This window comes from Macaca fascicularis, chromosome 7 (assembly GCF_037993035.2).
Source record: "Macaca fascicularis isolate 582-1 chromosome 7, T2T-MFA8v1.1".
NCBI lineage: Eukaryota > Metazoa > Chordata > Mammalia > Primates > Cercopithecidae > Macaca > Macaca fascicularis.
Window position 1 is genome coordinate 3,717,634 of NC_088381.1, and position 22,608 is coordinate 3,740,241.

Sequence of the window (22,608 nt, forward strand, 5' to 3'; positions counted from 1 at the left end):
CAACAGGGTAAACATGCATATTATGAAAATAAATGTTCTCTTTTTTCCTCTGATTTTCTAGATGTGACTTACTTAACAGAAGAGAAGGTATATGAAATTCTTGAATTATGTAGAGAAAGAGAGGATTATTCCCCTTTAATTCGTGTTATTGGAAGAGTTTTTTCTAGTGCTGAGGCATTGGTACAGAGCTTCCGGAAAGTTAAACAACATACCAAGGAAGAACTGAAATCTCTTCAAGCAAAAGATGAAGACAAGGATGAAGATGAAAAGGAAAAAGCTGCATGTTCTGCTGCTGCTATGGAAGAAGACTCAGAAGCATCTTCCTCAAGGATAGGTGATAGCTCACAGGGAGACAACAATTTGCAAAAAGTAGGCCCTGATGATGTGTCTGTGGATATTGATGCCATTAGAAGGGTCTACACCAGATTGCTGTCTAATGAAAAAATTGAAACTGCCTTTCTCAATGCACTTGTATATTTGTCACCTAACGTGGAATGTGACTTGACGTATCACAATGTATACTCTCGAGATCCTAATTATCTGAATTTGTTCATTATCGTAATGGAGAATAGAAATCTCCACAGTCCTGAATATCTGGAAATGGCTTTGCCATTATTTTGCAAAGCAATGAGCAAGCTACCCCTTGCAGCCCAAGGAAAACTGATCAGACTGTGGTCTAAATACAATGCAGACCAGATTCGGAGAATGATGGAGACATTTCAGCAACTTATTACTTACAAAGTCATAAGCAATGAATTTAACAGTCGAAATCTAGTGAACGATGATGATGCCATTGTTGCTGCTTCGAAGTGCTTGAAAATGGTTTACTATGCAAATGTAGTGGGAGGGGAAGTGGACACAAATCACAATGAAGAAGATGATGAAGAGCCCATCCCTGAATCCAGTGAGCTGACACTTCAGGAGCTTTTGGGAGAAGAAAGAAGAAACAAGAAAGGTCCTCGAGTGGACCCCCTGGAAACTGAACTTGGTGTTAAAACCCTGGATTGTCGAAAACCACTTATCCCTTTTGAAGAGTTTATTAATGAACCACTGAATGAGGTTCTAGAAATGGATAAAGATTATACTTTTTTCAAAGTAGAAACAGAGAACAAATTCTCTTTTATGACATGTCCCTTTATATTAAATGCTGTCACAAAGAATTTGGGATTATATTATGACAATAGAATTCGCATGTACAGTGAACGAAGAATCACTGTTCTCTACAGCTTAGTTCAAGGACAGCAGTTGAATCCATATTTGAGACTCAAAGTTAGACGTGACCATATCATAGATGATGCACTTGTCCGGGTAAGTTGGGCTGCTAGATTAAAAACCTAGTAATGGGGATATCATGATACAGTTCAGTGAATTCATTTTAAAAGTGACTGAAAAAAATGATACCATATAGCATAGGAACACATGGACATTTCTGATCTTAGATATAAGTATTATACTTTGTTGTTCCTGTCCAAGTTTATAGATGTTTTCTACAAAGTATCGGTTGTATTATATAATGCTCACTCTATCTTTGAAAAAGAGTGGGTTTTCTAAATCTTGAATACTAGATCCAAAGTTTCTTTCATTCAGAAGAGAATAGAGTGTTGGGCAAAGACCAGAACAAGAGAAATGTGGAGATACCCAGTAATAAGTGTGGATGTGAAGTCTTGAACTGGGAGAAATGGTACAGTAAAACTATACCATAAAATTATAGGTAGTGTCCAAAAAATTCCATCATGTAAAATTCAGAGTTGTTTTATTGTGAACTTGATGAAGTGACCATGGCAGACCAGCGCCTGTTGCCAGTAAGAGTTGAGTCCTGCTGGGCCACTTAGAATATCCCTGTATGGACGGCACTGCCTGGCTGTGGTAGTTTCTTCCCACTTAAAAATTCATGGAGACAACTCTGGGTCTTGGAACTTCTGGAAAACAGCAGCTATTCCAAAAATTTGGGGATTCGTGGTGGTGCCTGTAACATCAAGTGCAGGGAGATCGAGCAGGGAAATACTGGAAACTCAGGTACTCGTCTTAACTTCCTGGTTTTCCAGATGGGGTTGCCATTTGTTGCTTTGCTTTTCTCCACAAAAGATTATTTTTAGTGTATCTATTTAAGAATATAAGAGTGGCCAGAAGACAGAAACCAATTGTCAGTCACATTTTACCAGAATTTACATTTGTCACAGGTGTATTGTCTCAGAGTTTTATTGTATTTCTAGTATTAGGTATCCCTGTCATTGCTGCTTTTTTATCATCTTCAAGTAAAATTTAATGTCAACCAAAATTAAGGTAGTTAATAATACTATAGTATACTAGTAGAGAAAGTTGTCTGACACAACTAGGAAATGTGATTTTTACTTTAAAATGTATTTTAGTTTTAGAATGTCTAAATTTTAGTTTTAGAATTGTCTAAATTTGAGAATTCATAAAACTATAGCCCAGTGGAAAAAGTTGACATCTCAGAAATTACAAATTGCAGAGATTTTGTGTGTTTTTTTCTTTGTTACTGTTTTTGTTTTTGTTTTTAATGTCAGATATGTTTATAGTGGTGGAGAAAGATTCTGCATTATTTAAGCAACTCGGGTGGTTTTCTAGCAGAGACAAAAGGGGGCTTTAACTGCCTGAAGTCATTATTATTGCTTGCTGGTACCCTTTTTATTTCACTTACATAGTTTTGAGACACATGAATAATTAATACACTTAACGACTGATCATAAGGCAGCCAGCACCTTGCTTTACATAGTTTAGCAGAATGATAGGGTATTTTATAAGAATGTGAGTGATGTTTTATGAAAGGTATGTTGAGGTCTGTCTATGACTATCCATTGTTGGAGCAGAACTGCAAATGCCGAAGCTACATACTTTATGTTTGGCTTCTTGAGGTGAGATCCCTTCTGCTGTCTTCATCAAAAGCTATGTCTAGCCTTTAAAAGCAATGAAATTACACTGTAAGATTCATTCCAGGGTTCAAAAAATTGTCTACCTTCCTTATCTGTCTTCTGCTCAGAAGTCTACTCAGTCTTATTTTCCTCAGTCCCCCCGTTTTTTTCTCTAGTAAAGCAAGCCTAACAAACAACAAAAGCTAAGTACTTGGTGTATACTTTATTCTATTTCTTAAATTCTATTCTAGAATTTTAAGGAAACAACCGCTTTTAAAGCCTTCTCAGGTGTTAGTATAAAATTAACTGTGAGCTCTTTAATTATGGTAACTTTTTTTTTTTTTTTTTTAGCAAGTTCTGCTTAATTATATCAAAACTAGATAATATGGTGTGGCCTATTATAAATCAGGATTCACTAGATAGTATATGTACTTGAATATTGCCTGCCCACAAAAGCAGTTCACTTCAGAAGTCATGTGTGTTAGGCAGTTTAATAAACTGTTAAAGTAGAAAGAGATGATGCTCACTGAGAAGCTTCTTAGGGACTCTAAATGCTCCCACTAAGCAGATTTTACTCTTAACTAACTTTCTCCCTTGCTTTCTCTTCTTCCTTTTCTTTCTTTCTTTCTTTTTTTTTTTTTTTTAAATAACAGAATGTGAAAACACTGGAAAAACCAGCATCAAAATAGGTCTTAGAAGTAAAATTGATAACCTGTGTAATTTTTTGAACTAAGTATTCACAGCAGGTGATGATTATGATAAAGCCACATATTTTAGTAACACATAGTAGAAGGTCTATAGTAGAAAGTGGTTTAAGATTATTCTCTCGCCGGGCGCGGTGGCTCACGCCTGTAATCCCAGCACTTTGGGAGGCCGAGGCGGGCGGATCACAAGGTCAGGAGATCAAGACCACGGTGAAACCCTGTCTCTACTAAAAATACAAAAAATTAGCCGGGTGCGGTTGTGGGCGCCTGTAGTCCCAGCTACTCGGGAGGCTGAGGCAGGAGAATGGCGTGAACCCGGGAGGCGGAGCTTGCAGTGAGCCGAGATCGCGCCACTGCAGTCCAGCCTGGGCGACAGAGCGAGACTCCGTCTCAAAAAAAAAAAAAAAAAAAGATTATTCTCTCATGTGAAAGCTCAAAAGTAGTGATGAGTTTTTCAAGACCTTATTTCCCAAGAATCTCTGCTTTTTAAGCCTCATTCTTATATATCACAGTGAACAAACTATTGGCCACTTTTTTATGACTTGCTAATTTTGGAACTGTATAGCAGCGTTGGTTAGTAAAGAAGAAATGAGAAACTTTGTGGTAAGCTTAATATTGATAAATAAAATTATGGGATCTTCGGCTTTAAGAGCTGAAAGAAGAGTTCACTCCTTAGTTTAGAAATCAAGTCCAGAAAATAGTGACTTCATATATGAGACTCTTGTATGTTTTCTGTTGAGGAGTGGTAACTTGAATTAATAATTATGGATTTTTTTAAAAAAGAAAAATATATTCATTGCTTTTGTATATTGTGATATTCAAAGCAGACTAGCAGCTTTTTTCCTGAGGTTTTTAGAGAAATTGTCTTTGATGACAAGAGAAGAATTCATGTTTGTAGTATTTTAATCTCTGATTGTAGAAAACACTATAATTTTATTACTGCTAAGACAGAAAAATACCAGCAATTCATTGTAAGATGCTGTCATTTGTATGGTATAATCTGATTTCACAGATAATGTGAAAAAAGAAAAGTGAATTTTAGAATCAATAGAATATAAATTGTCTCTTCACAAACACTTTAGAACTGCCTAAGAACACCCCCACCCTACCCCGTTTAGCTTACTGCCATAGTTCCCCTAGGACTGACTTTCAGTACTTTTTGTTATTGTTCCTTAGAAAACAGTACAGTGATAAACATGAGCTTAGACTTCACCTTTCATTGAATGAAGACACTCCTAAATGTGATGAGGTTTTTACATATTTACCCATTTGCGTGTTCTTTTACAAGTAGATAATTTCTCATTTTTCTTAGATGAAGCACTTCCAAGGATAGTATGTATTAAGATTTTTTAAATTACTTCTTAAAGGAGAAGATAGAGGTTATAAGTTTATGGAAGAACATAGTATTGCCATCATGAGGTCTCCCAAACTGCCTTCACATCTGAATGCGAAAATTGTTCTAAAAAAAAAAAAATCCAGGGCCCTATCCTTTAAGAGGTTTAGATTAGAAGCTGTATTATAGAGCCTATGAATCTGTATTTCTGGTAATACTCCACAGATATTTTGATAAAGCCAGACTCCAATATTTGGGAAGATGGCTTTTGGTACATCTTGGGTTGGGGTGTTTGTGCATGTATGTTTATGTATGTATGTATGTGAGCATACATAGAGAAAGGAAGGCCATTTTGATATACAAGTATGTTTGTGTCTTTCGGAAACTCAGATTTTTAAGAGGATCATGGGGGCAGCAAGCTTGGAATAGAGGATGATGGTGGTGTGAAACTTGGTTCCAATTAGTCAGGGAGTTCTAGAATTTCACATAAATACCTAAAAACCAAAAGGAATGGCTGAGATGTGGAATTGAATAGGGAAGTTCAAAAATAGGAATTAGCACAAATAAAGGTGATTGGCACAAATAAAAAGCCCCACTACCAGGAGGTTCTGCAAAATCCCCTCTGAAAGTCACTGGCCCTTTTCATCTGGTTTCTAATAGCCCAGTCTAACCCAGCTTCCAGCATTTTCAGCTCCCAGCTTCCAGCGTTGGTGAGCACTCTTATTATTGAAACACGAACTTAATTCTTTTATTCATTCATTGACTCACAGAGCTTTAAAAATAAGATTATTCTGTGCTGCTCTAGGTATATTTAATTTTATCTTACACATACAGTATATTGTGGTTAACATGTAATTTCCATTGTTCTTGTGATTTATTCTAATTGAAATAAAAAATGAAACCAAGAAATATTCTTAGTTTATGCCCTCAAAGTAATTTCTCAGAAACTGAATGAGAGAATGAAGCCTATATATACATAGATCCTCAGCATTATATAATAATTTAAGACAATGAAACATCAAACTTCTTAGTATTACATGTGAGGAAAATGAAATCTAAAAGAGATTCTAGCCTACATAAATTAATGGCAGAATTGGAAGTAGAAGTCAGGATTCCAGGTCTCATGGACATACGTGATTATGTGATTTGGTATTACCCAAACATTTAAACTACATTTGAGATGTAACAGACTTTTCTTCATGTGTTTATAGTGAACATGAAAAAATTAATCTGGATAACCTAGAAATCTCAGGCAATAGTTTAAGCCTCAAGTTGACTGAAGTAGTTGAAGCTAGCCTTTCTTAGAAATCCCAGGCATTCTTAAGTGTTAGAGGTCTCTCTTATCTGAGTACTGCTTCTACTTAAATATTCATGCTATTAAAGATTTTTTTTTAAAAAAAATTATGAATGGGTTTGATGTAATAGCTCAGGAAACTAAGATTTTAAGTGAGGAGGTTTTCCTTTTGATTCCTGTAAGTCTAGTAATACCATATTTTGATATTAAGATGTCATCCTGCTAGGTATTCTGCAAATACTTTGATATCAGGTCAGATTTTTTAAAAAAATGAACACCCTAGGATTTCTTCATCATGGCCAATTAAAAAGTTCAGAAATTAAAAATCATTTTATCCAGCAATTGATGAAGTCAAGAGTCCTAAAGAAGAGGAAGTTACGCAGTGAAGAGGTAGCTATGATTATATCCAGGATGTTTTTGTTTATTTTTCCCCAGTAATCTCTGTCTCTTGCTAGTGTCCATATTAAATAAATACAACATATGCTGTACTTTTTAAAATACCTAAAAATTCACATCTGTATACCAAATAAATTCAGGCATGCATGCACATTCTCCTTTTTAGAATGTTTTGACATAGTCTTCCAAATTTCAAATATTCTAATGCATTTAAAACAACTTCTGACTTAGAGTTTTATGGTGAAGTTTGTGTTTAAACAACAACAACATACAGTTTTAAATAGCATAACTATTAGGGAAAGAATACACCTTTACGGTTTATATTTGTTAAATCTTTTTTAAATTGAACAATGGATGGAGGTTATTTTTAAGAAAAAGAATTATCAGTACAGCTATTTATGTAATAATGGCCTTTATCAAAATGGTTATTGCTAAATTTTATGTGTTAATTAAAATAAAATAGTTTTAAGGGCTATTTATGTATTCTGTTTTTACTATTTTATTTTTTGAGACGGGGTCTTAACTCTGTCATCCAGGCTGGAGTACAGTGGCGCGATCTCGGCTGACTGCAGCCTTGACCCTCCCACCTCAGCCTCCCGAGTAGCTGGGATGACAGGTGCATGCCACCACTCCCCACTAATTTTTTTTTTTTTTTTGAGTTTTTTGTAGAAACAAGGTTTCGTCATGTTGCCCAGGCTGGTCTCAAACTGCTGGGCTCAAGCAATCTGCTTGCCTTGGTCTCCCAAAGTGGTGGGATTACAGGTGTGAGCCACGGCACCCGGCCTTTATTTTTAAGTGGCACAGTATTTTATGAAATCACTTATGTGTAGCAGAATGGTAATCTAAAATAGGTAATAACAAAATTTTTGTCTACAGAATTCAGTTACCAACTACTTTTCAAATTACTCTCTTTACATATTTATATTCGAACATATTCTGACTCTGAAAAATGTATTTGTTGTAAAAAATGGAAAAATATGAAAAAGAGTAAGGAAAATAAAAATCACTCATAATCCTAAAAAAAAAATTATTGGTCATCATTGAAGACAGTTTTAGAACCAATAAAATAACAGCAACAACAGCTAGTACTTTTAAACACTAACTTTATGCAGGGAATCTAAGCAGTTCAAACATTAATTTATTGCTATAGTATTATGCTTATTTTACAGATGAAATAGGTAAAGTTGTATGTTTACATTTACAATAGAACATATTGCATTGCATTACATTCTTTTGGCACCAAGGTGGAGAGCATAGAATAGAGATCAGTGGAAGTGGACAGGCATGTAACATCTTATGGATAATAAAGATAAATTTGCTTCAGTTGTCATTTGACATGTCTTAGGTAGAGCTGAGACTAGGTAGAACACAGGGCCTCTCAATCCTGTAGAAATTCTCCACCACGTCCTTTAAAAGGTTTTACATTGATGATGAAGAGTCAGCTCTCATCTATGAATGTTAGTGGGGAAAAGCTGTAGAATGCATAGTCTAAATACCAGATAATCTTTTTTTTTTTTCCACTTTGGAATACATTATATTTGATAAAAGCAAGTATACCTTTGGATGTAAAGGTACATATAAACACTGACTTACATCTTTAACACTAGCCAGTTGGGAACTGGCATAAGGAAACTCAGAATGGATTACATGGCAATATGGAATGTTGGCCTGGTCCCACATTTGAGCTAAGATGTTAATTCTAATTTTAGTCTCCTCAGAATTCTATATACTCCGTAGCTTGAAACAGGTTTCCAACTGGAACTATTTTTTTTTCCCCAAGGTTATTTTCACATCTACATTTGTTTGACTCTAGATCTTGGAACTAGTCTATATCAAGTTCCTTTGGGGACACAAAATTGCAAATCTTTTGTTCAAAGAGCAAAATTGTTTTAAAAGGTAACACTCTTTCTCATATATTCTTAATAAGCCTTCACAACTTATAGTATGTTGAGGAAACTGAGGCTTAATTGAATCGCTTGCTAAAGTTTAAAGGTTAAAAGTTATGGTAAGTGAGAGGTGGGACTAGTAAGGTGTATTCTGACTGACTCTTGATCTTTCCACAACAAAACAGTCTCAAACTGTGTGGCCTAAAAATGATTTTGTAAATATTAGAGATGGGTGTTGAACAAGAACAGACATTATTTAAATCTAAAGACTAAATTCACAGAATGGGACCCTAAAGTTGGAAGATACCCAGAAGATAATTTCAGCTAGTTTTGTCAAACTCTTTGACTGCAATCCCTAGTATTTTACATAGCATCCCAGTACATACATATCCATCTGATATCTAATTGAAACAGAAGTTTCACAAAACAGTAGGTGTCCATTACTTTGTGGAATGCATTCTGATTTTCCCATTGCTGATTGCAAACCACTAAATGGATTAGACTACCCACTAATGAGTTGCAGGTGACAAGTTTGAAAAAAACAATGCTCTAGGGCAACCTGACCTGATGCGTTAATTTATGAGATTTTATTTTTTATAGACAGACTAGATTGTCCAAATGAGTATTATTACCTTAACTACTATTGTGCTGTATTACAGTTATTTCAATGATTATTGCATTTTTCAAAACCATTTTTAAAACTCTGTTTGGAATAGTTGGAATAACCTGAACACATTTAATATCCTGTTTTGGTAAATTTTCATCTCCAAGATTAAAATTTTTTAACCAGCCAACAGATGTTTGAAGGCAAGTTAGGAGATATGATGGATACTGGATACAGTATCCATCCATGTACTAGATACAGTATCTGTCCATGTACTGGATACAGTCGTACTGTTAGTAAATTTTAGATACATAAAATAAAATGCAGTATAAACAGTTAATATTGCTAGTGTTGATTTTGTGATTAATCTCAATGAGGTTAATTACTGCATATTCATAATTCTATAGGTACACAAGAATATTTGGTAAAAGATTTATAGTTGAGAAAATGCTAGACACTAAAGTTTGATAACTTACAATTTAAGAGTAAGGGCCGGGTGCGGTGGCTCACGCCTGTAATCCCAGCACTTTGGGAGGCCAAGGTGGGAGGATCATGAGGTCAGGAGTTCGAGACCAGCCTGACCAACATGGTGAAACCCCGTCTCTACTAAAAATAAAAAATGTAGCCAGGTGTAGTGGTACCTGCCTGTAATCCCAGCTACTCAGGAGGCTGAGGCAGGAGAATCACTTGAACCCAGGAGGCAGAGGTTGCAGTGAGCTGATACCGCGCCACTGCACTCCAGCCTGGGCAACAGAGTGAGACTTCATCCCAAAAAAAAAAAAAGTAAGGACATGAGTAAGGTTATGTCTCACCTACTTTTAAGAAAATGTGAATATAAGATGGGTTCTAACCCATTAAAAGGTGGTAATTTGTACTAAGTCCTATTGTGAGAGATCATAAACTGCTTTACTATTCAGTGTACTTTTCTTAATTGAAATATTTTACTTATGACAGTAGATATTAAGACTTAACTCCTGAGTTTCTATTCTAATAAAAATAAAGGACTACTAATGGACAATTTTGAGGTCAGACTTCTACTCCATTGTTTTTGCTGAAAGTATTTAGCTGCTTTTCCATGTCCTAACTGTGTAGTCCAGACTTCTTAACACACAAGTAATAAAATCTTAATTAACTGTATGTTAATTTTGTAATAAATCAGTAAAGTTCGTAAGCTATTTACTATGCCGGTATCTTTTGTGTCTTTTTCATTATCATTAAGACTGAATCTTTGTCTTCACTGGCTTTTTATCAGTTTGCTTTCTGTTTCCATTTACATACAAAAAGTCAAAAATTTGTATTTGTTTCCTAACCCTACTCCTTGTTTTTATTTTGCCTTTTTCTTGATACTAGCAGTCATCTTCTTTTCATGTTTGTCTTTTCAATCACTAGCTAGAGATGATCGCTATGGAAAATCCTGCAGACTTGAAGAAGCAGTTGTATGTGGAATTTGAAGGAGAACAAGGAGTTGATGAAGGAGGTGTTTCCAAAGAATTTTTTCAGCTGGTTGTGGAGGAAATCTTCAATCCAGATATTGGTAAATAGTTTAGTAATGTGATTATGGTGTCATATTGTCTTTTTGAGTTAGTTATTTGTTTATCTTAGTTGATAAATATTCTCAGCTATGAAGAGCAGCAAAAGAAGGATTTGGTATGGATTACCCGGAATCACACATCATGACTGAATTTGTAGGTTTTAGGGACTGATTTGTATCACTAATTTATTCAAATTATTCTATTTCTTAGAAGGAATATTCTAATGAAGGAAATTATCTCTTTGGTAAATTGAATCGAAAGCACTTTAGAATGGTACGTTGGAACAGTTGGAGGGATTTCTTTGCTTTTTGTTGTCTAAAACCATCATCAAACTCACGGTTTTCCTGACCTGTGAACTTCAAAGAACAATGATTTGAAGAGTGTTGAGAGACTGTCTCACAAGTATGTCATGCTCAAAGTTAAGAAACACTAGCTGATATCACATGAAGGTTTATTTGCTATGGGATTTATTGGGGCTTAATATAGGTAATGTTTCCCCCAAACTTTTTGAACTCCAGAACTCTTTTTCTGCCCTACCAGAAGAGTTGTTGTTGAACACAGTTTGGGAAAGGCTGATGGGATATGGACATTTGAAAGTGAAAGATCAGAATTTTAGTTTTTGCCCTTTTGTGATAAAGTAGAACAGGGAAAAGATGCAGTCTTTTGGGTAGTCTACTTAACTGCATAATTCTCTACTGGTTTAGTTTCTACTGTAAATACAACCACTTAGTAACTGAACTTTCTTACATTTAAAATTGAGTACATGACAATTATAGGAAAAGGTTTCCACTGAAGGTACCATCAGAATTGTGAGGAGTATGCGTAGAATAATGTATGTCATTTCCCTTCAGCTTTGAGATTTGAGCTGTTATAGCCTGTTGATTCTAATTGAGTTGACCTTTCTATTACTGTTCTTAGTCACACACACACACACCCTTTATCTATAGTCTAGCTAGTGTTTTATTAATAACTAAAAAACTATGCCATTTGTATGTAGTTTGTTCTAAGTAAATCAAAGATACATAAGACCATGCCCTTTTTTTGAGATACAAAATTATAAACTTCATAAGGTTCTTAAATTTGGTAAACCTTAGCTCTAGCTTTTGATGTATCTAGAAATGTTAAACCTTAGCTATAAAGCATACTGCATTATATGCAGAAATACTTGTAAGAAAAAACATAGATTAAGCAGTTCCAGTAAGGTAACTGAAGTGATGGCAGTAGAAGTATCAAAAAGGAATATTTTACAGGAGGTTATGGTGCTTTTCTCCCTGGAACATGAGAAAATGTGCCTAAAATGGAACTTCAGAGTTATATTCTGATTAACTTATAGCTTATAACTCTTGGTTCCAAGGAAGGGCATTTGTGACATTTTATCAAATTCATTAATTTTTTAGACACACCATTGCCAACTTGAACAAACTTATTAATTGTAATTACTTGTCAGCTGTTCTTGATCCTGTTAATACCATATTTATAACTGAAAGCATTTCCATGGATATTGTAACTTGGCCTGTAAAAAATGTTTAGATAGAAACCATGAAACTCAAATATGAGTTGTTTAATTTTCAAACCATTTTGCATTCAGAAAATGTCCTAGGCTTAATTCATGCATCTAGTGATCGAGGAAACATGTTAAAGCTCCATATTTTTAAACTTAAAGTGATAATAACATTTTCAAAGATTTTAAAATTCTTAAAAACTCTCGTTAAAATACTTATATACTGTATAATTTGATTTCTGATTTCTAAGCTCCACTTTTCTATTGGAAATTACAGATTTTTTTTCAGACTTAATTCTTAAGATGTTTTCATTGTTTCACAGTAGAAACTAAACATTTAGTAAAACGAAAAAATTCTAAATTCAATTAAAATTTCTTTTCCCTAGTCATTTAAAAGGGAAGAAATCAATTTTTAGTAGTACTCATTCAGATAAAACCAAAGATTCCAATTTTCCTTTTTTTAAGTCTTATTTTTTGGTGGAGGGAGGCAGGATCTGGCTCTGATGCCCAGGCTGGAGTGTAGTGGCTCTATCTTGGCTCACTGCAACCTCCACCTCCCAGGCTGAAGACTCAAACCATCCTCATGCATCAACCTCTCAAGTAGCTGAGACTACAGGCGCATGCTACCACACCCAGCTTATTTTTGTGTTTTTGTAGAGATGGGGTTTTGCCATCTTGCCCAGGCTGGTCTTGAACTCTTGAGCTCAAGTGATCTGCCTGCCTCAGTATCCCCAAAGTGCTGGGATTACAGGTGTGAACTACCACACCCGGCCCCAATTTTCCAATGAGTGATATAAAAAAGGCCTCTACGCAGACGCCTGTAGTCCCAACTATTCCGGAGGCTGAGGCCGGAGAATGGCATGAACCCGGGAGGTGGAGCTTGCAGTAGGCCGAGTTCGCACCACTGCACTCCAACCTGGGCGACAGAGTGAGACTCTGTCTCAAAAAAAAAAAAGCCTCCGTGATTGAGGATTGCATAGTGAAGACCATGTGAAATTGAAAGACTACTAAACTACTATTCTTTTTACATATTAGCCCATAATTAATGTGTATTAAATAGCTTTGTTTATCTAAGTTCATCAGATTTATCCAAGTTTATGTATTTTAGATCATTTGATTTTATTAGGAAAATGCTAGAAAAATTTCATGGCACCATTGTCTGATTTTGAAAAAACAAACCTTTCCTTACTGTGATTAAAAATTGTTTTTTAGGCCAGGCGTGGTGGCTCACGCCTGTAATCCCAGCACTTTGGGAGGCTGAGGCGGGCAGATCACGAGGTCAAGAGATGGAGACTATCCTGGCAAACATGGTGAAACCCCTTCTCTACTAAAAATAAAAAATTAGCTGGGCATGGTGACGCACGCCTATAGTCTCAGCTCCTCAGGAGGCTGAGGCAGGAGAATCTCTTGAACCTAGGAGGCGGAGGTTGCAGTAAGCTGAAATCGTGCCACTCCAGTCCAGCCTGGGCGACACAGCAAGATTCCATCTCAAGAAAAAAAATAAAAAGTTGTTTTCAAAAATAGTACGTGTAGTACAAATATAAGTAATTTATTTTTATAAATGAAACACTTTCAAAATATAGCCATTTTTTGGTTTTTTTATGTTTATTTTTCAGCTATGGGTGGATAAAGTATGAATATAACTTTTCTTATGTTACAGTAGAAAATTAGAAAGCTTGAATTTAATGAACGTATTTTTCTACCCGATGCCACCAAATTACTTACTACTTTATTCCTTTGGCTTCATAAAATTACATATCACTATTCACCCCAATTTATAACAGTTAGATATATATGGACATTGTTTTCTCAAGTGCTAATATAATAGAAATCAATGTTGCATGCCTAATTACATATATTTTAAATGTTTTATATGCATAATTATTTTAAATTTACATTTGTGTTATCATTCCTTAATAAAATACAAAAGTAATGTATTTTAAAAAATCATTTCTTACAGGTATGTTCACATACGATGAATCTACAAAATTGTTTTGGTTTAATCCGTCGTCTTTTGAAACTGAGGGTCAGTTTACTCTGATTGGCATAGTACTGGGTCTGGCTATTTACAATAACTGTATACTGGATGTACATTTTCCCATGGTTGTCTACAGAAAGCTAATGGGGAAAAAAGGAACTTTTCGTGACTTGGGAGACTCTCACCCAGTAAGTTGTCATTTTTTAATTCAGTCTCTTAGATTTTATTTAAATGCAAAAATACAATTTATTTATATCAAAATTTTAAAGTTTTTGTTTAGAATCTTTGTTGATACTTTTATCAGTAAGATAATGTTTTAATCTGACCGAAGTACGACAAACACTTAAAAACTCAAAGGGGGACATTTTTATATATTGCTGTCAGCACAAAGCTTTTTAAAGATTGATTCCATAGAGAAGTGTTTCTAAACATTTTGTTTGTGCTTTAGTGAAATCTTAAGAGATAGGTAAAATCAGAGCAGCCCTGGCTAAGGGTCTTGGTAGCTACAGTGAGTGTGCCTGCTGCCACCCCCACCCTCACCTTGAGACACCACAGAATTTCTTATAGAGCACAGTGTGAAATCTGTTGCTAAATTGGTGGTGTGGAGTTTCTCAGCAGAGAATGGAACATCACAGTGACTGACAGTCTTTCTTTTATAGGTTGGAAACTATTTGGGGGACTGGAAGGATACTGTCTACACTTTTTACAATTTTTATTGATAAGATTTTTGTTATCTTCTAAGAAGAGTGATATAAATTATTTGTTGTATTTTGTAGTTCTGTGGTGGCCTCAATTTACCATTTCTGGTTGCTAGGTTCTGTATCAGAGTTTAAAAGATTTATTGGAGTATGAAGGGAATGTGGAAGACGACATGATGATCACTTTCCAGATATCACAGACAGATCTTTTTGGTAACCCAATGATGTATGATCTAAAGGAAAATGGTGATAAAATTCCAATTACAAATGAAAACAGGAAGGTAATAAATGTTTTTATGTCATGTTTTGTCTCTAACAATTTCAAAGCATGTATGCTTATAATTTTTAAAGAAGTATCTAATACAGTCTGTACAAAAAAAACCACACAAATCAAGTAACCAAGTTTATGTAAATGCTAGAGTCCAGTTTTCTAAATCTTGAATATAAGCTGGTATGAAAGCACACAGTTGGGCACTAAAGCCCCTTTTAGAGAAAGAGGACATGAAACAGGAGACAGTCAATAGCTAAGTGTGGTTGTAGGATAAAGCAAGAAGCAGGGTGTTTCCTGTATTAAGCTGTAAACAGGAACCTCATGATTAAGGTCTTTATCACAGAACAAATAAAAATTACATTTAATTTACACATGTATATCCTGTGTGTGATGTAAATACATTTCTGAAAAGTATTCTTTACATTAGATTTGGGCTTCTGTTGACTAAAATGTGTTCGTCTGGAATGGGAATAACCCAGAACATGACAAGGAAAACATTATGACGAACATATAGTACACCTTTGAGAAACATATTTATATTGGTATAATTTTTTTATTAAGTATTATACACACTAAGGGTACAAAGCACATTTTCCTTTTATGATTTGATACAGTAGTTTATGTGCCAGTCAGTAGTTCCACATTTTTGCTGAACTGGATACCGTAGGCAGCTTACCAAATATTCTATGGTAGAAAACATGGGACTTCCTGGTTTGATTAAATCAAATACATTATACTCTCTTAAAACGGTGGCATTTATAAATAGATGGGTACATGATTTAAATGTGTCTGTCTGCATACCTAGTTGAGCGAACCTAAAGAATTTTCTGTGTCTCCAGCATTTATATTCAGTTCTGTTTAATACATTGTCAAAATTGACATTTATATGTATGACAGTTGTATGTATATGGCCTTTTCATAGTTTAATATTGGCCATAACAGAGAATTGTGAAATTGTAAGAAGTAGTTTTCTTTGTAGGTGTAAAATTGAATTTTTAAGAATATTCTTGAATGTTTTTTTCTTGGAAAAATTAAAAAGCTATGCAGCCCAATAACTTGTGTTTTGTTTGCATAGCATATTATAAGAAGTTCTTGTGATTAATGTTTTCTACAGGAATTTGTCAATCTTTATTCTGACTACATTCTCAATAAATCAGTAGAAAAACAGTTCAAGGCTTTTCGGAGAGGTTTTCATATGGTGACCAATGAATCTCCCTTAAAGTACTTATTCAGACCAGAAGAAATTGAATTGCTTATATGTGGAAGCCGGGTAAGAAAGCAGGTGTCTGCAGAAAGTCATGTATCAATTTATTGTTTGTAATGATACAGTAGTATAGCAGATACTAAGACATATTTTCTTAAATTTGCAGAATCTAGATTTCCAAGCATTAGAAGAAACTACAGAATATGACGGTGGCTATACCAGGGACTCTGTTCTGATTAGGTGAGGTACTTAATTCTTCAAAGGAAGATTTGATTCACCAAAGGGGTGTGTGATTTTGCTTCTGACCTTTATCTCTAGGCACTAATTCCCAAATAAGCAAACTCACAAATTGTTATCTATATACTTAGATTTGTGTTTGTAATATAATCACCATTTTTCAGAGCTAATCTTGTGATTGCTTTCATGAATTAAGTGTTGTTATATGTAAGTCTCATGTGTTCTCCTGCATTTGGGGTATGGATTATCTAGTATTTCTCACTGGCTAAGAGTATGCTTACTGCTGGTTAGAAGATAATTCAAATAAGGCTACCACTTCTGCATATTTTTCCTTTCTGTTGAACTCTGCATTTGTGAACTACATGGCTACCCAGGATCAAGCACCTTTTGAGTGAAATGGTACAGTGTTTTATTTAATTCTTAAGATAATATGTCCAGATACATAGTAGTATTTCCATTTTACACCTTAAGAAACTGAGCCCTGAATTCTCACAGAAAGATGTAGAGGCTCCCAATTCTATCTGCTTTTAAGCAAATGCCCTTGCTACTGTACTGTCTACTTCTGTGTACTATGCCATCCAATTCTGAAAGACATAGGCTTCCCCATCCCGTACTGAGACTGGTTCAAGAGACAAAAATACCCTTTTGGCAGCCACTGATGGATTGCAGTGAGAAGGTATGCAAACAGGTACCTTCCTGGAAGTTGTCTCCCAAGGCTATTGCTCTAAGACTCAAGTATATAAACACTAGAATGAGTATCAACTCTAGCAGTAAATGTTATTTTTATATTACAGTTGACCCTTGAACAATGCAGCTGTGAACTTCATGGGTCCTCTAACATGCAGATTTTTTTTCTCAACTAAGGGCCGATCCAGTATTGGTGGGACTCAGAAGCTGCATATACAGAGGGCTGACTTTCATACACACCAGGTCCGCAGGGCCAACTGCGGAACTTGAGTGTGCATGGATTTTGGTATACACAAGCAGTCCGGGAACCAATCCCTGTCACGTATACCAAGAGATGGCTGTATGTTACGTTATATTCATTTGTTCTGTTATTTTATAAGGTTCCTCATTGTAGTTTGTGGGAATTCACCAGTATTTCTTCTTTTTGGTGCACCTTTGGTCATTTCTGGCAGCAGTGGTAAATGTATTTACTCTTAGCAACCTCTATGCTGCTACCTATTCAGTTTCAAAGGTGATTCATTAAAGGGCACAAGGAGTATAACAGCAATATCTCTGTAATATGATTGATCATAGATATAATTTCTAATAGTTATGAAGTCATATCTTGATGCATCTCTGAGAATAGTTGAACATATCTTGTGCTATTCTTTATAGAGAAATTATCTTTGAAATTAAAGTCTTAATTTTATTTCTAGCTTTTTATAACAACATAATCCCTACTTGGTGTGTATCTTAAGGTCATTTTTAAATATATGATTTGAAGGGCAAGCTAGTGTTATGTGAAAAATGACAGATAAAGTAGCTTCCAACTCATCATCAGAGTTGATGATATTCTAAACCTTTTCTAACTAAATTCAGCTTAATTTTCTCAATATAAATATGATGAAAATATTAATTCATTAAATAGTCTACAAGTATTCGGTAGTTGAAGACTTAAAATAGTGCTTGTAATAACAGGAGAAAAAGGACAATACAGGTATATCTCACTTTATTGCACTTTGCAGATACTTTGTGATTTTGGTGGCAACCCTGCATCAAGCAGGTCTGCCAGCACCATTTTTCCAAGAAAATGTGCTCACTTCATTAGCATTTTTAGCAATGATTTTAAATTAAGATAATGTACATATTTTTAGGCAATGCTATTACACACTTGACTACAGTATAGTGTAAACATAACTTCTGTAAGCACTGGGAAACAAAAAAATGTGTGTGACTCACTTTACTGCCATAATCACTTTATTTGCCATAGTCTAAAACTGAACTGGCAGTATCTCTGGGGTATGCCTGTATAGATATTTTGGTTGGTATTATTGTTGCAGAATTCATAAAAATAACAGCGAGGCTGCTTAATATATTTCAGCTAAAAATTGCCAGCATAATTAATAGTAAACCACTAGAAATAAGATTTTGTTAATTTTTTTTTTTTTTTTGAAACAGTCTTGCTCTGTCATTCAGGCTGGAGTACAGTTTGGCGTGGTCTCAGCTCATTGCAACCTCCGCTTCCCGGGTTCAGGTGATTCTCCTGCCTCAGTCTCCTGAGTAGCTAGGGTTACAGATGCGCACCACTACGCCTGGCTAATGTTTGTATTTTTAGTAGAGATACGGTTTTGCCATGTTGGCCAGGCTGGTCTCAAACTCCTGACCTCAGGTGATCCGCCCGCCTTGGCCTCCTACAGTGCTGGGATTACAGGCGTGAGCCACCGTGCCTAGCAAAATCAACTCTGAATCTGAATCAAACCTTTGAAACAAAAATTACCAATCAAAAAAACGTGCAGTCCCTGCCCCTAACTTTGAAAAAGTGACAAGGAAGGACATTTGGAAAGATGTCTCTAAGCAGTCAACAAGAAATGAAACCAGGGAGAGCTCTTTCAGCAGCTGAAAATACATGCAAAAAAGCCCGAGGCGGACAGTTCACCCGAAGCCGGGGGTTTGAGATTAGCCTGGCCGACATGGTGAAACCCCGTCTCTACTAAATATACAAAAGTTAGCTGGGTGTGGTGGCGGCCACCTGTAATCCCAGCTCCTCGGGAGGCTGAGGCAGGAGAGTCTCTTGAACCTAGGAGGCGGAGGTTGCAGTGAGCCTAGATCACACCACTGCACTCCAGCCTGGGCAACAAAGTGAGACTCTGTCTCAAAAAAAACGAAAAACAGATTCAGACTTTATTTCCTTCCCAAATACTTCATAGATGTTGGTTTACAGGAATAACTTAAAGTCCCACTTGCTTTCTGTCTTTTCTAGTAATTTTTATCATAGATTCTGATTGCCTAGATCTGCTAATTCATTAAGGGTTGCAAAATTGTGATATTTGAATTCTTTATTCCTCCTTCCTTTATTACCTGTAATACTTCTTAAGAAAAACTCTTTCTCATCAACTCTATGACTACCCTAAATTACAGATCCACATATAGGACCTGTATACATGTATATAAATATGTACATATCAGATACAATAATGCTTAATTCTTTCCCATTATTTACTAATTTTCAAAATAATGTGATTCCCTAACTGCTCTCTAAATGTTAATCAATGTGGTGGTAATAATGGTGGTGTCGATGTTGTGTGGGGTAAAATTTTAATACAGTGAAATACCCAGGGCTTAACTGGGTTCGTTTTTAAAAATTACGTTTATGTAACCATATTTCAGTCAAGGTATAGACTATGTCCATTAACACAGAGTTCCCATGTTTTCCCTTCCAGTGAATCTCTGTCCCCCATTAGAACAGACAATAACTGTCCTAATTGCTGTCACTGTACATTACTTTTGTCTGCTCTAGAATTTCTTATGAATGGAATCTTATATACTTGTACTGCATCGAGACTCTTTAGATTCATCCATGTTATTGCATTGATTTATAGTGCCTTTAAAAAAATTATGGAGTACTGTTGCATTATATGAATATGCAAAATGTGTTTTTTTACCTGTTGGTAGACAGTTGGATTGTTTCCAGTTTGGAACTATTGTGAATAAAGCTGTCTAGTCTTATTGTGGAAATGTTTTATTTCTCCTGGGCAAACACGTAGGAGTGGAGTTTCCAAAACATATAGTAGGTACATATTTAACTAAAAGTGTCTTTTCCTCATTTTTAATATTGGATTTTTGTATTTCTATTGACTATAGATATTTTCTTAAAATATAGCATTATGCCTTATCTTTAGTTTGCTTTTTTTTTGGTTTCAGTTATCTTTGATCAGCAGTGGTCCAAAAATATTAAGTAGAAAATGCCATGAATAACTCAAGAGTTTTTGATGTGTGTGTGTGTGTTGGTGGGTGTGGGTTGGGGAGGGAGGGTTGGTTGGTTGGTTGGTTGGTTTTTTTTTTTTAAGAGACAAAGTCTCTATCATCCAGGCTGGAGTGCAGTAGCATGACTACAGGTTATTATAAACTGAAACTCGTGGGCTCATGCAGTCTTCTTACCTCAGTCTTCTGAGTAGCTGGTACCACAGTTGTGCAGCTAATTTTTAGTTTTTTTGTTTTGTTTTGTTTTGTTTGTTTTTGTAGAAACAGGGTCTCACTGTGTTGCCCAGGCTGGTTTCAAACCCCTGGACTCTAGCAATCCTTCCACCTCAGCCTTCCAAAGTGCTGGGATTACAGGTGTGAGCCACTGCGCCCAGCCAACAACTCTTAAGTTTTAAAATACATGCTATTCTGAGTAACATGGTGAAATCTCCCACCTTTCCACCCAGGGCATGAATTATCCTTTTTCCAGTATATCCATGTTGTCTAGACTACCCACCACTTTGAGTCTATTGGTCAGATCGACTATTGCAGTATCGCATGCTTGTGTTCAAGTAACCCTCATTTTACTTAATAATGGCCCTGAAGCACAAGAGCAGTGATGTTGGAAATTCGAATATGCCAAAGAGAAGCTGGGGAAAGTGCTTCCTTTAAGGAAAGAATTTAAAAATCATATGTTGAGGTTGCTAAAATCTGTGGTAAAAATGAGTATTTATGAAATTGTGAAGAAGGAAAAATAAATCATGAATGGTATATACAGGGTTTTTGCAATTTCAGACATCTACTGGAGGTCTTGGAAAGCATTCCCCATGGGTAAGTGGGGAATACCGTATATTCTATATAAAAGGCCCATTTCTGATATGTAGTTTATGATTATTTTCTCCAAGTCTGTGGCTTCATTTTCTTAAGTGTATTCTGGTGAGCAGAAATTATTAATTTTTAAAGTCTAATTGATTTTTTCTTTTATTTTTTTTGTCCTTTTATATCTTTGCCTAGCCCAAAGGCACAAATATCTTATTTTTTCTTCTAATACTATAATATAGGTTTAAATTTTATGTGTAAATCTGTGATCCACCACCAGTAAATTTTTGTGATGCTGTTAGATAGTGGATGTCATTCATTTTCTAAATAGTTTTATTTATTTGTTCCAGTACCATGTGTTAAAGAGACTTCTCTTTCCCCATTGAATTGCTTTTGCACCTTTGTTGAAAATCAATCTGTGTGTGAGCCTTGTTTCTGGAATCTCCATTCTGTTCTATTAATTTGTTTGGTCCTTTTGCCAAAACGACACTGTTATAGTTACTGCAGCTTCAAATCAGATGCTGTGAGTCCCACAACTTTTTCATTAGGTTGCTTTGACTCTTTTATTTGCATATAAATATTAGAATCAGTTAATTTTTACAAATGAAAAAAAGGGCAAAGCCTGCAGAGATTTTGATTTGGGTTGCTTTGATCGGGGTAGGTCAATTTGGAGAGAATTCACATTTTAACAATATATTCTTCCAATCCTTGAACACCGTACCTCTCTCCATTTATTTAAATGTTTGTTAGTTTATCTCAGCAGTTTTATAAAGTTTTTAATGTTGAAATCATTTACTCTTTGGTTAGGAATACATTTAAAATATGTTTCTAATGCTATTAGTGGTATTTTTAAATACTGCTTTTCACTTGTTTTTTACTACTATATTGAAATAAAATTGATTTTTATATATTGACCTTGTATCCTATAACCTTTCTAAATTGATGTATTCTAGTAGTTATTTAGTAGATTTCATAGGGTTTTCTGGTAACCAGCTATGTCATCTACAAATCAAGACAGGTTTCTTTCTTTCCAATCTTTATGTGATTTATTACTGTTCCTCTGTTGCATTGGCTAGAACCTTCGGTAGAAGGTATTCTTACTTTATTCCTCATTTTATTGAGAGAGACTATAATATTTACCATTAACTGTGATGTTAGTTATAAACAAAAAGTTTGTGTTTCTCTGGGATTAAATACCAAGAGTCCATTTGGGGTTTTTTTGTGTATTTTCTAGGTATGTTCTTCCTTCATTGAATTGTTTTTTTCACATATGTTAAAAATCAGTTGAGAATATGTATATAGGTCTGCTTCTGAGATTTATCTCTTTATCTCTGTCATAGGGTTTTGTTTCATTTATTTTGAGGCTCTGTCA

General features: G+C 35.2%; 2 protein-coding genes across 28 annotated transcripts in view; one reads left to right on the forward strand and one right to left on the reverse strand.

Annotated features, from left to right (window-relative positions):
* UBE3A (ubiquitin protein ligase E3A) overlaps positions 1-22,608 on the forward strand; it is a 99,560-nt gene that overhangs the window by 66,125 nt on the left and 10,827 nt on the right. For 14 of the 24 annotated variants that reach the window (XM_073995299.1, XM_073995303.1, XM_065547224.2 and 11 more), the window contains 6 exons: positions 62-1,308; positions 10,480-10,624; positions 14,084-14,289; positions 14,916-15,080; positions 16,185-16,340; positions 16,441-16,514. In XM_073995299.1, the coding sequence (XP_073851400.1) occupies positions 62-1,308; positions 10,480-10,624; positions 14,084-14,289; positions 14,916-15,080; positions 16,185-16,340; positions 16,441-16,514 (1,993 nt within the window). Of the gene's footprint in view, positions 1-61; positions 1,309-10,479; positions 10,625-14,083; positions 14,290-14,915; positions 15,081-16,184; positions 16,341-16,440; positions 16,515-17,375; positions 20,181-22,608 lie in introns of those variants that run through there. The other 10 variants (XM_073995304.1, XM_073995302.1, XM_073995306.1 and 7 more) reach the window with 2 other exon arrangements.
* The window catches only part of LOC135964404 (uncharacterized), a 229,367-nt gene that overhangs the window by 47,648 nt on the left and 159,111 nt on the right, over positions 1-22,608 (reverse strand). The gene's annotated exons all lie outside the window — the stretch shown is intronic.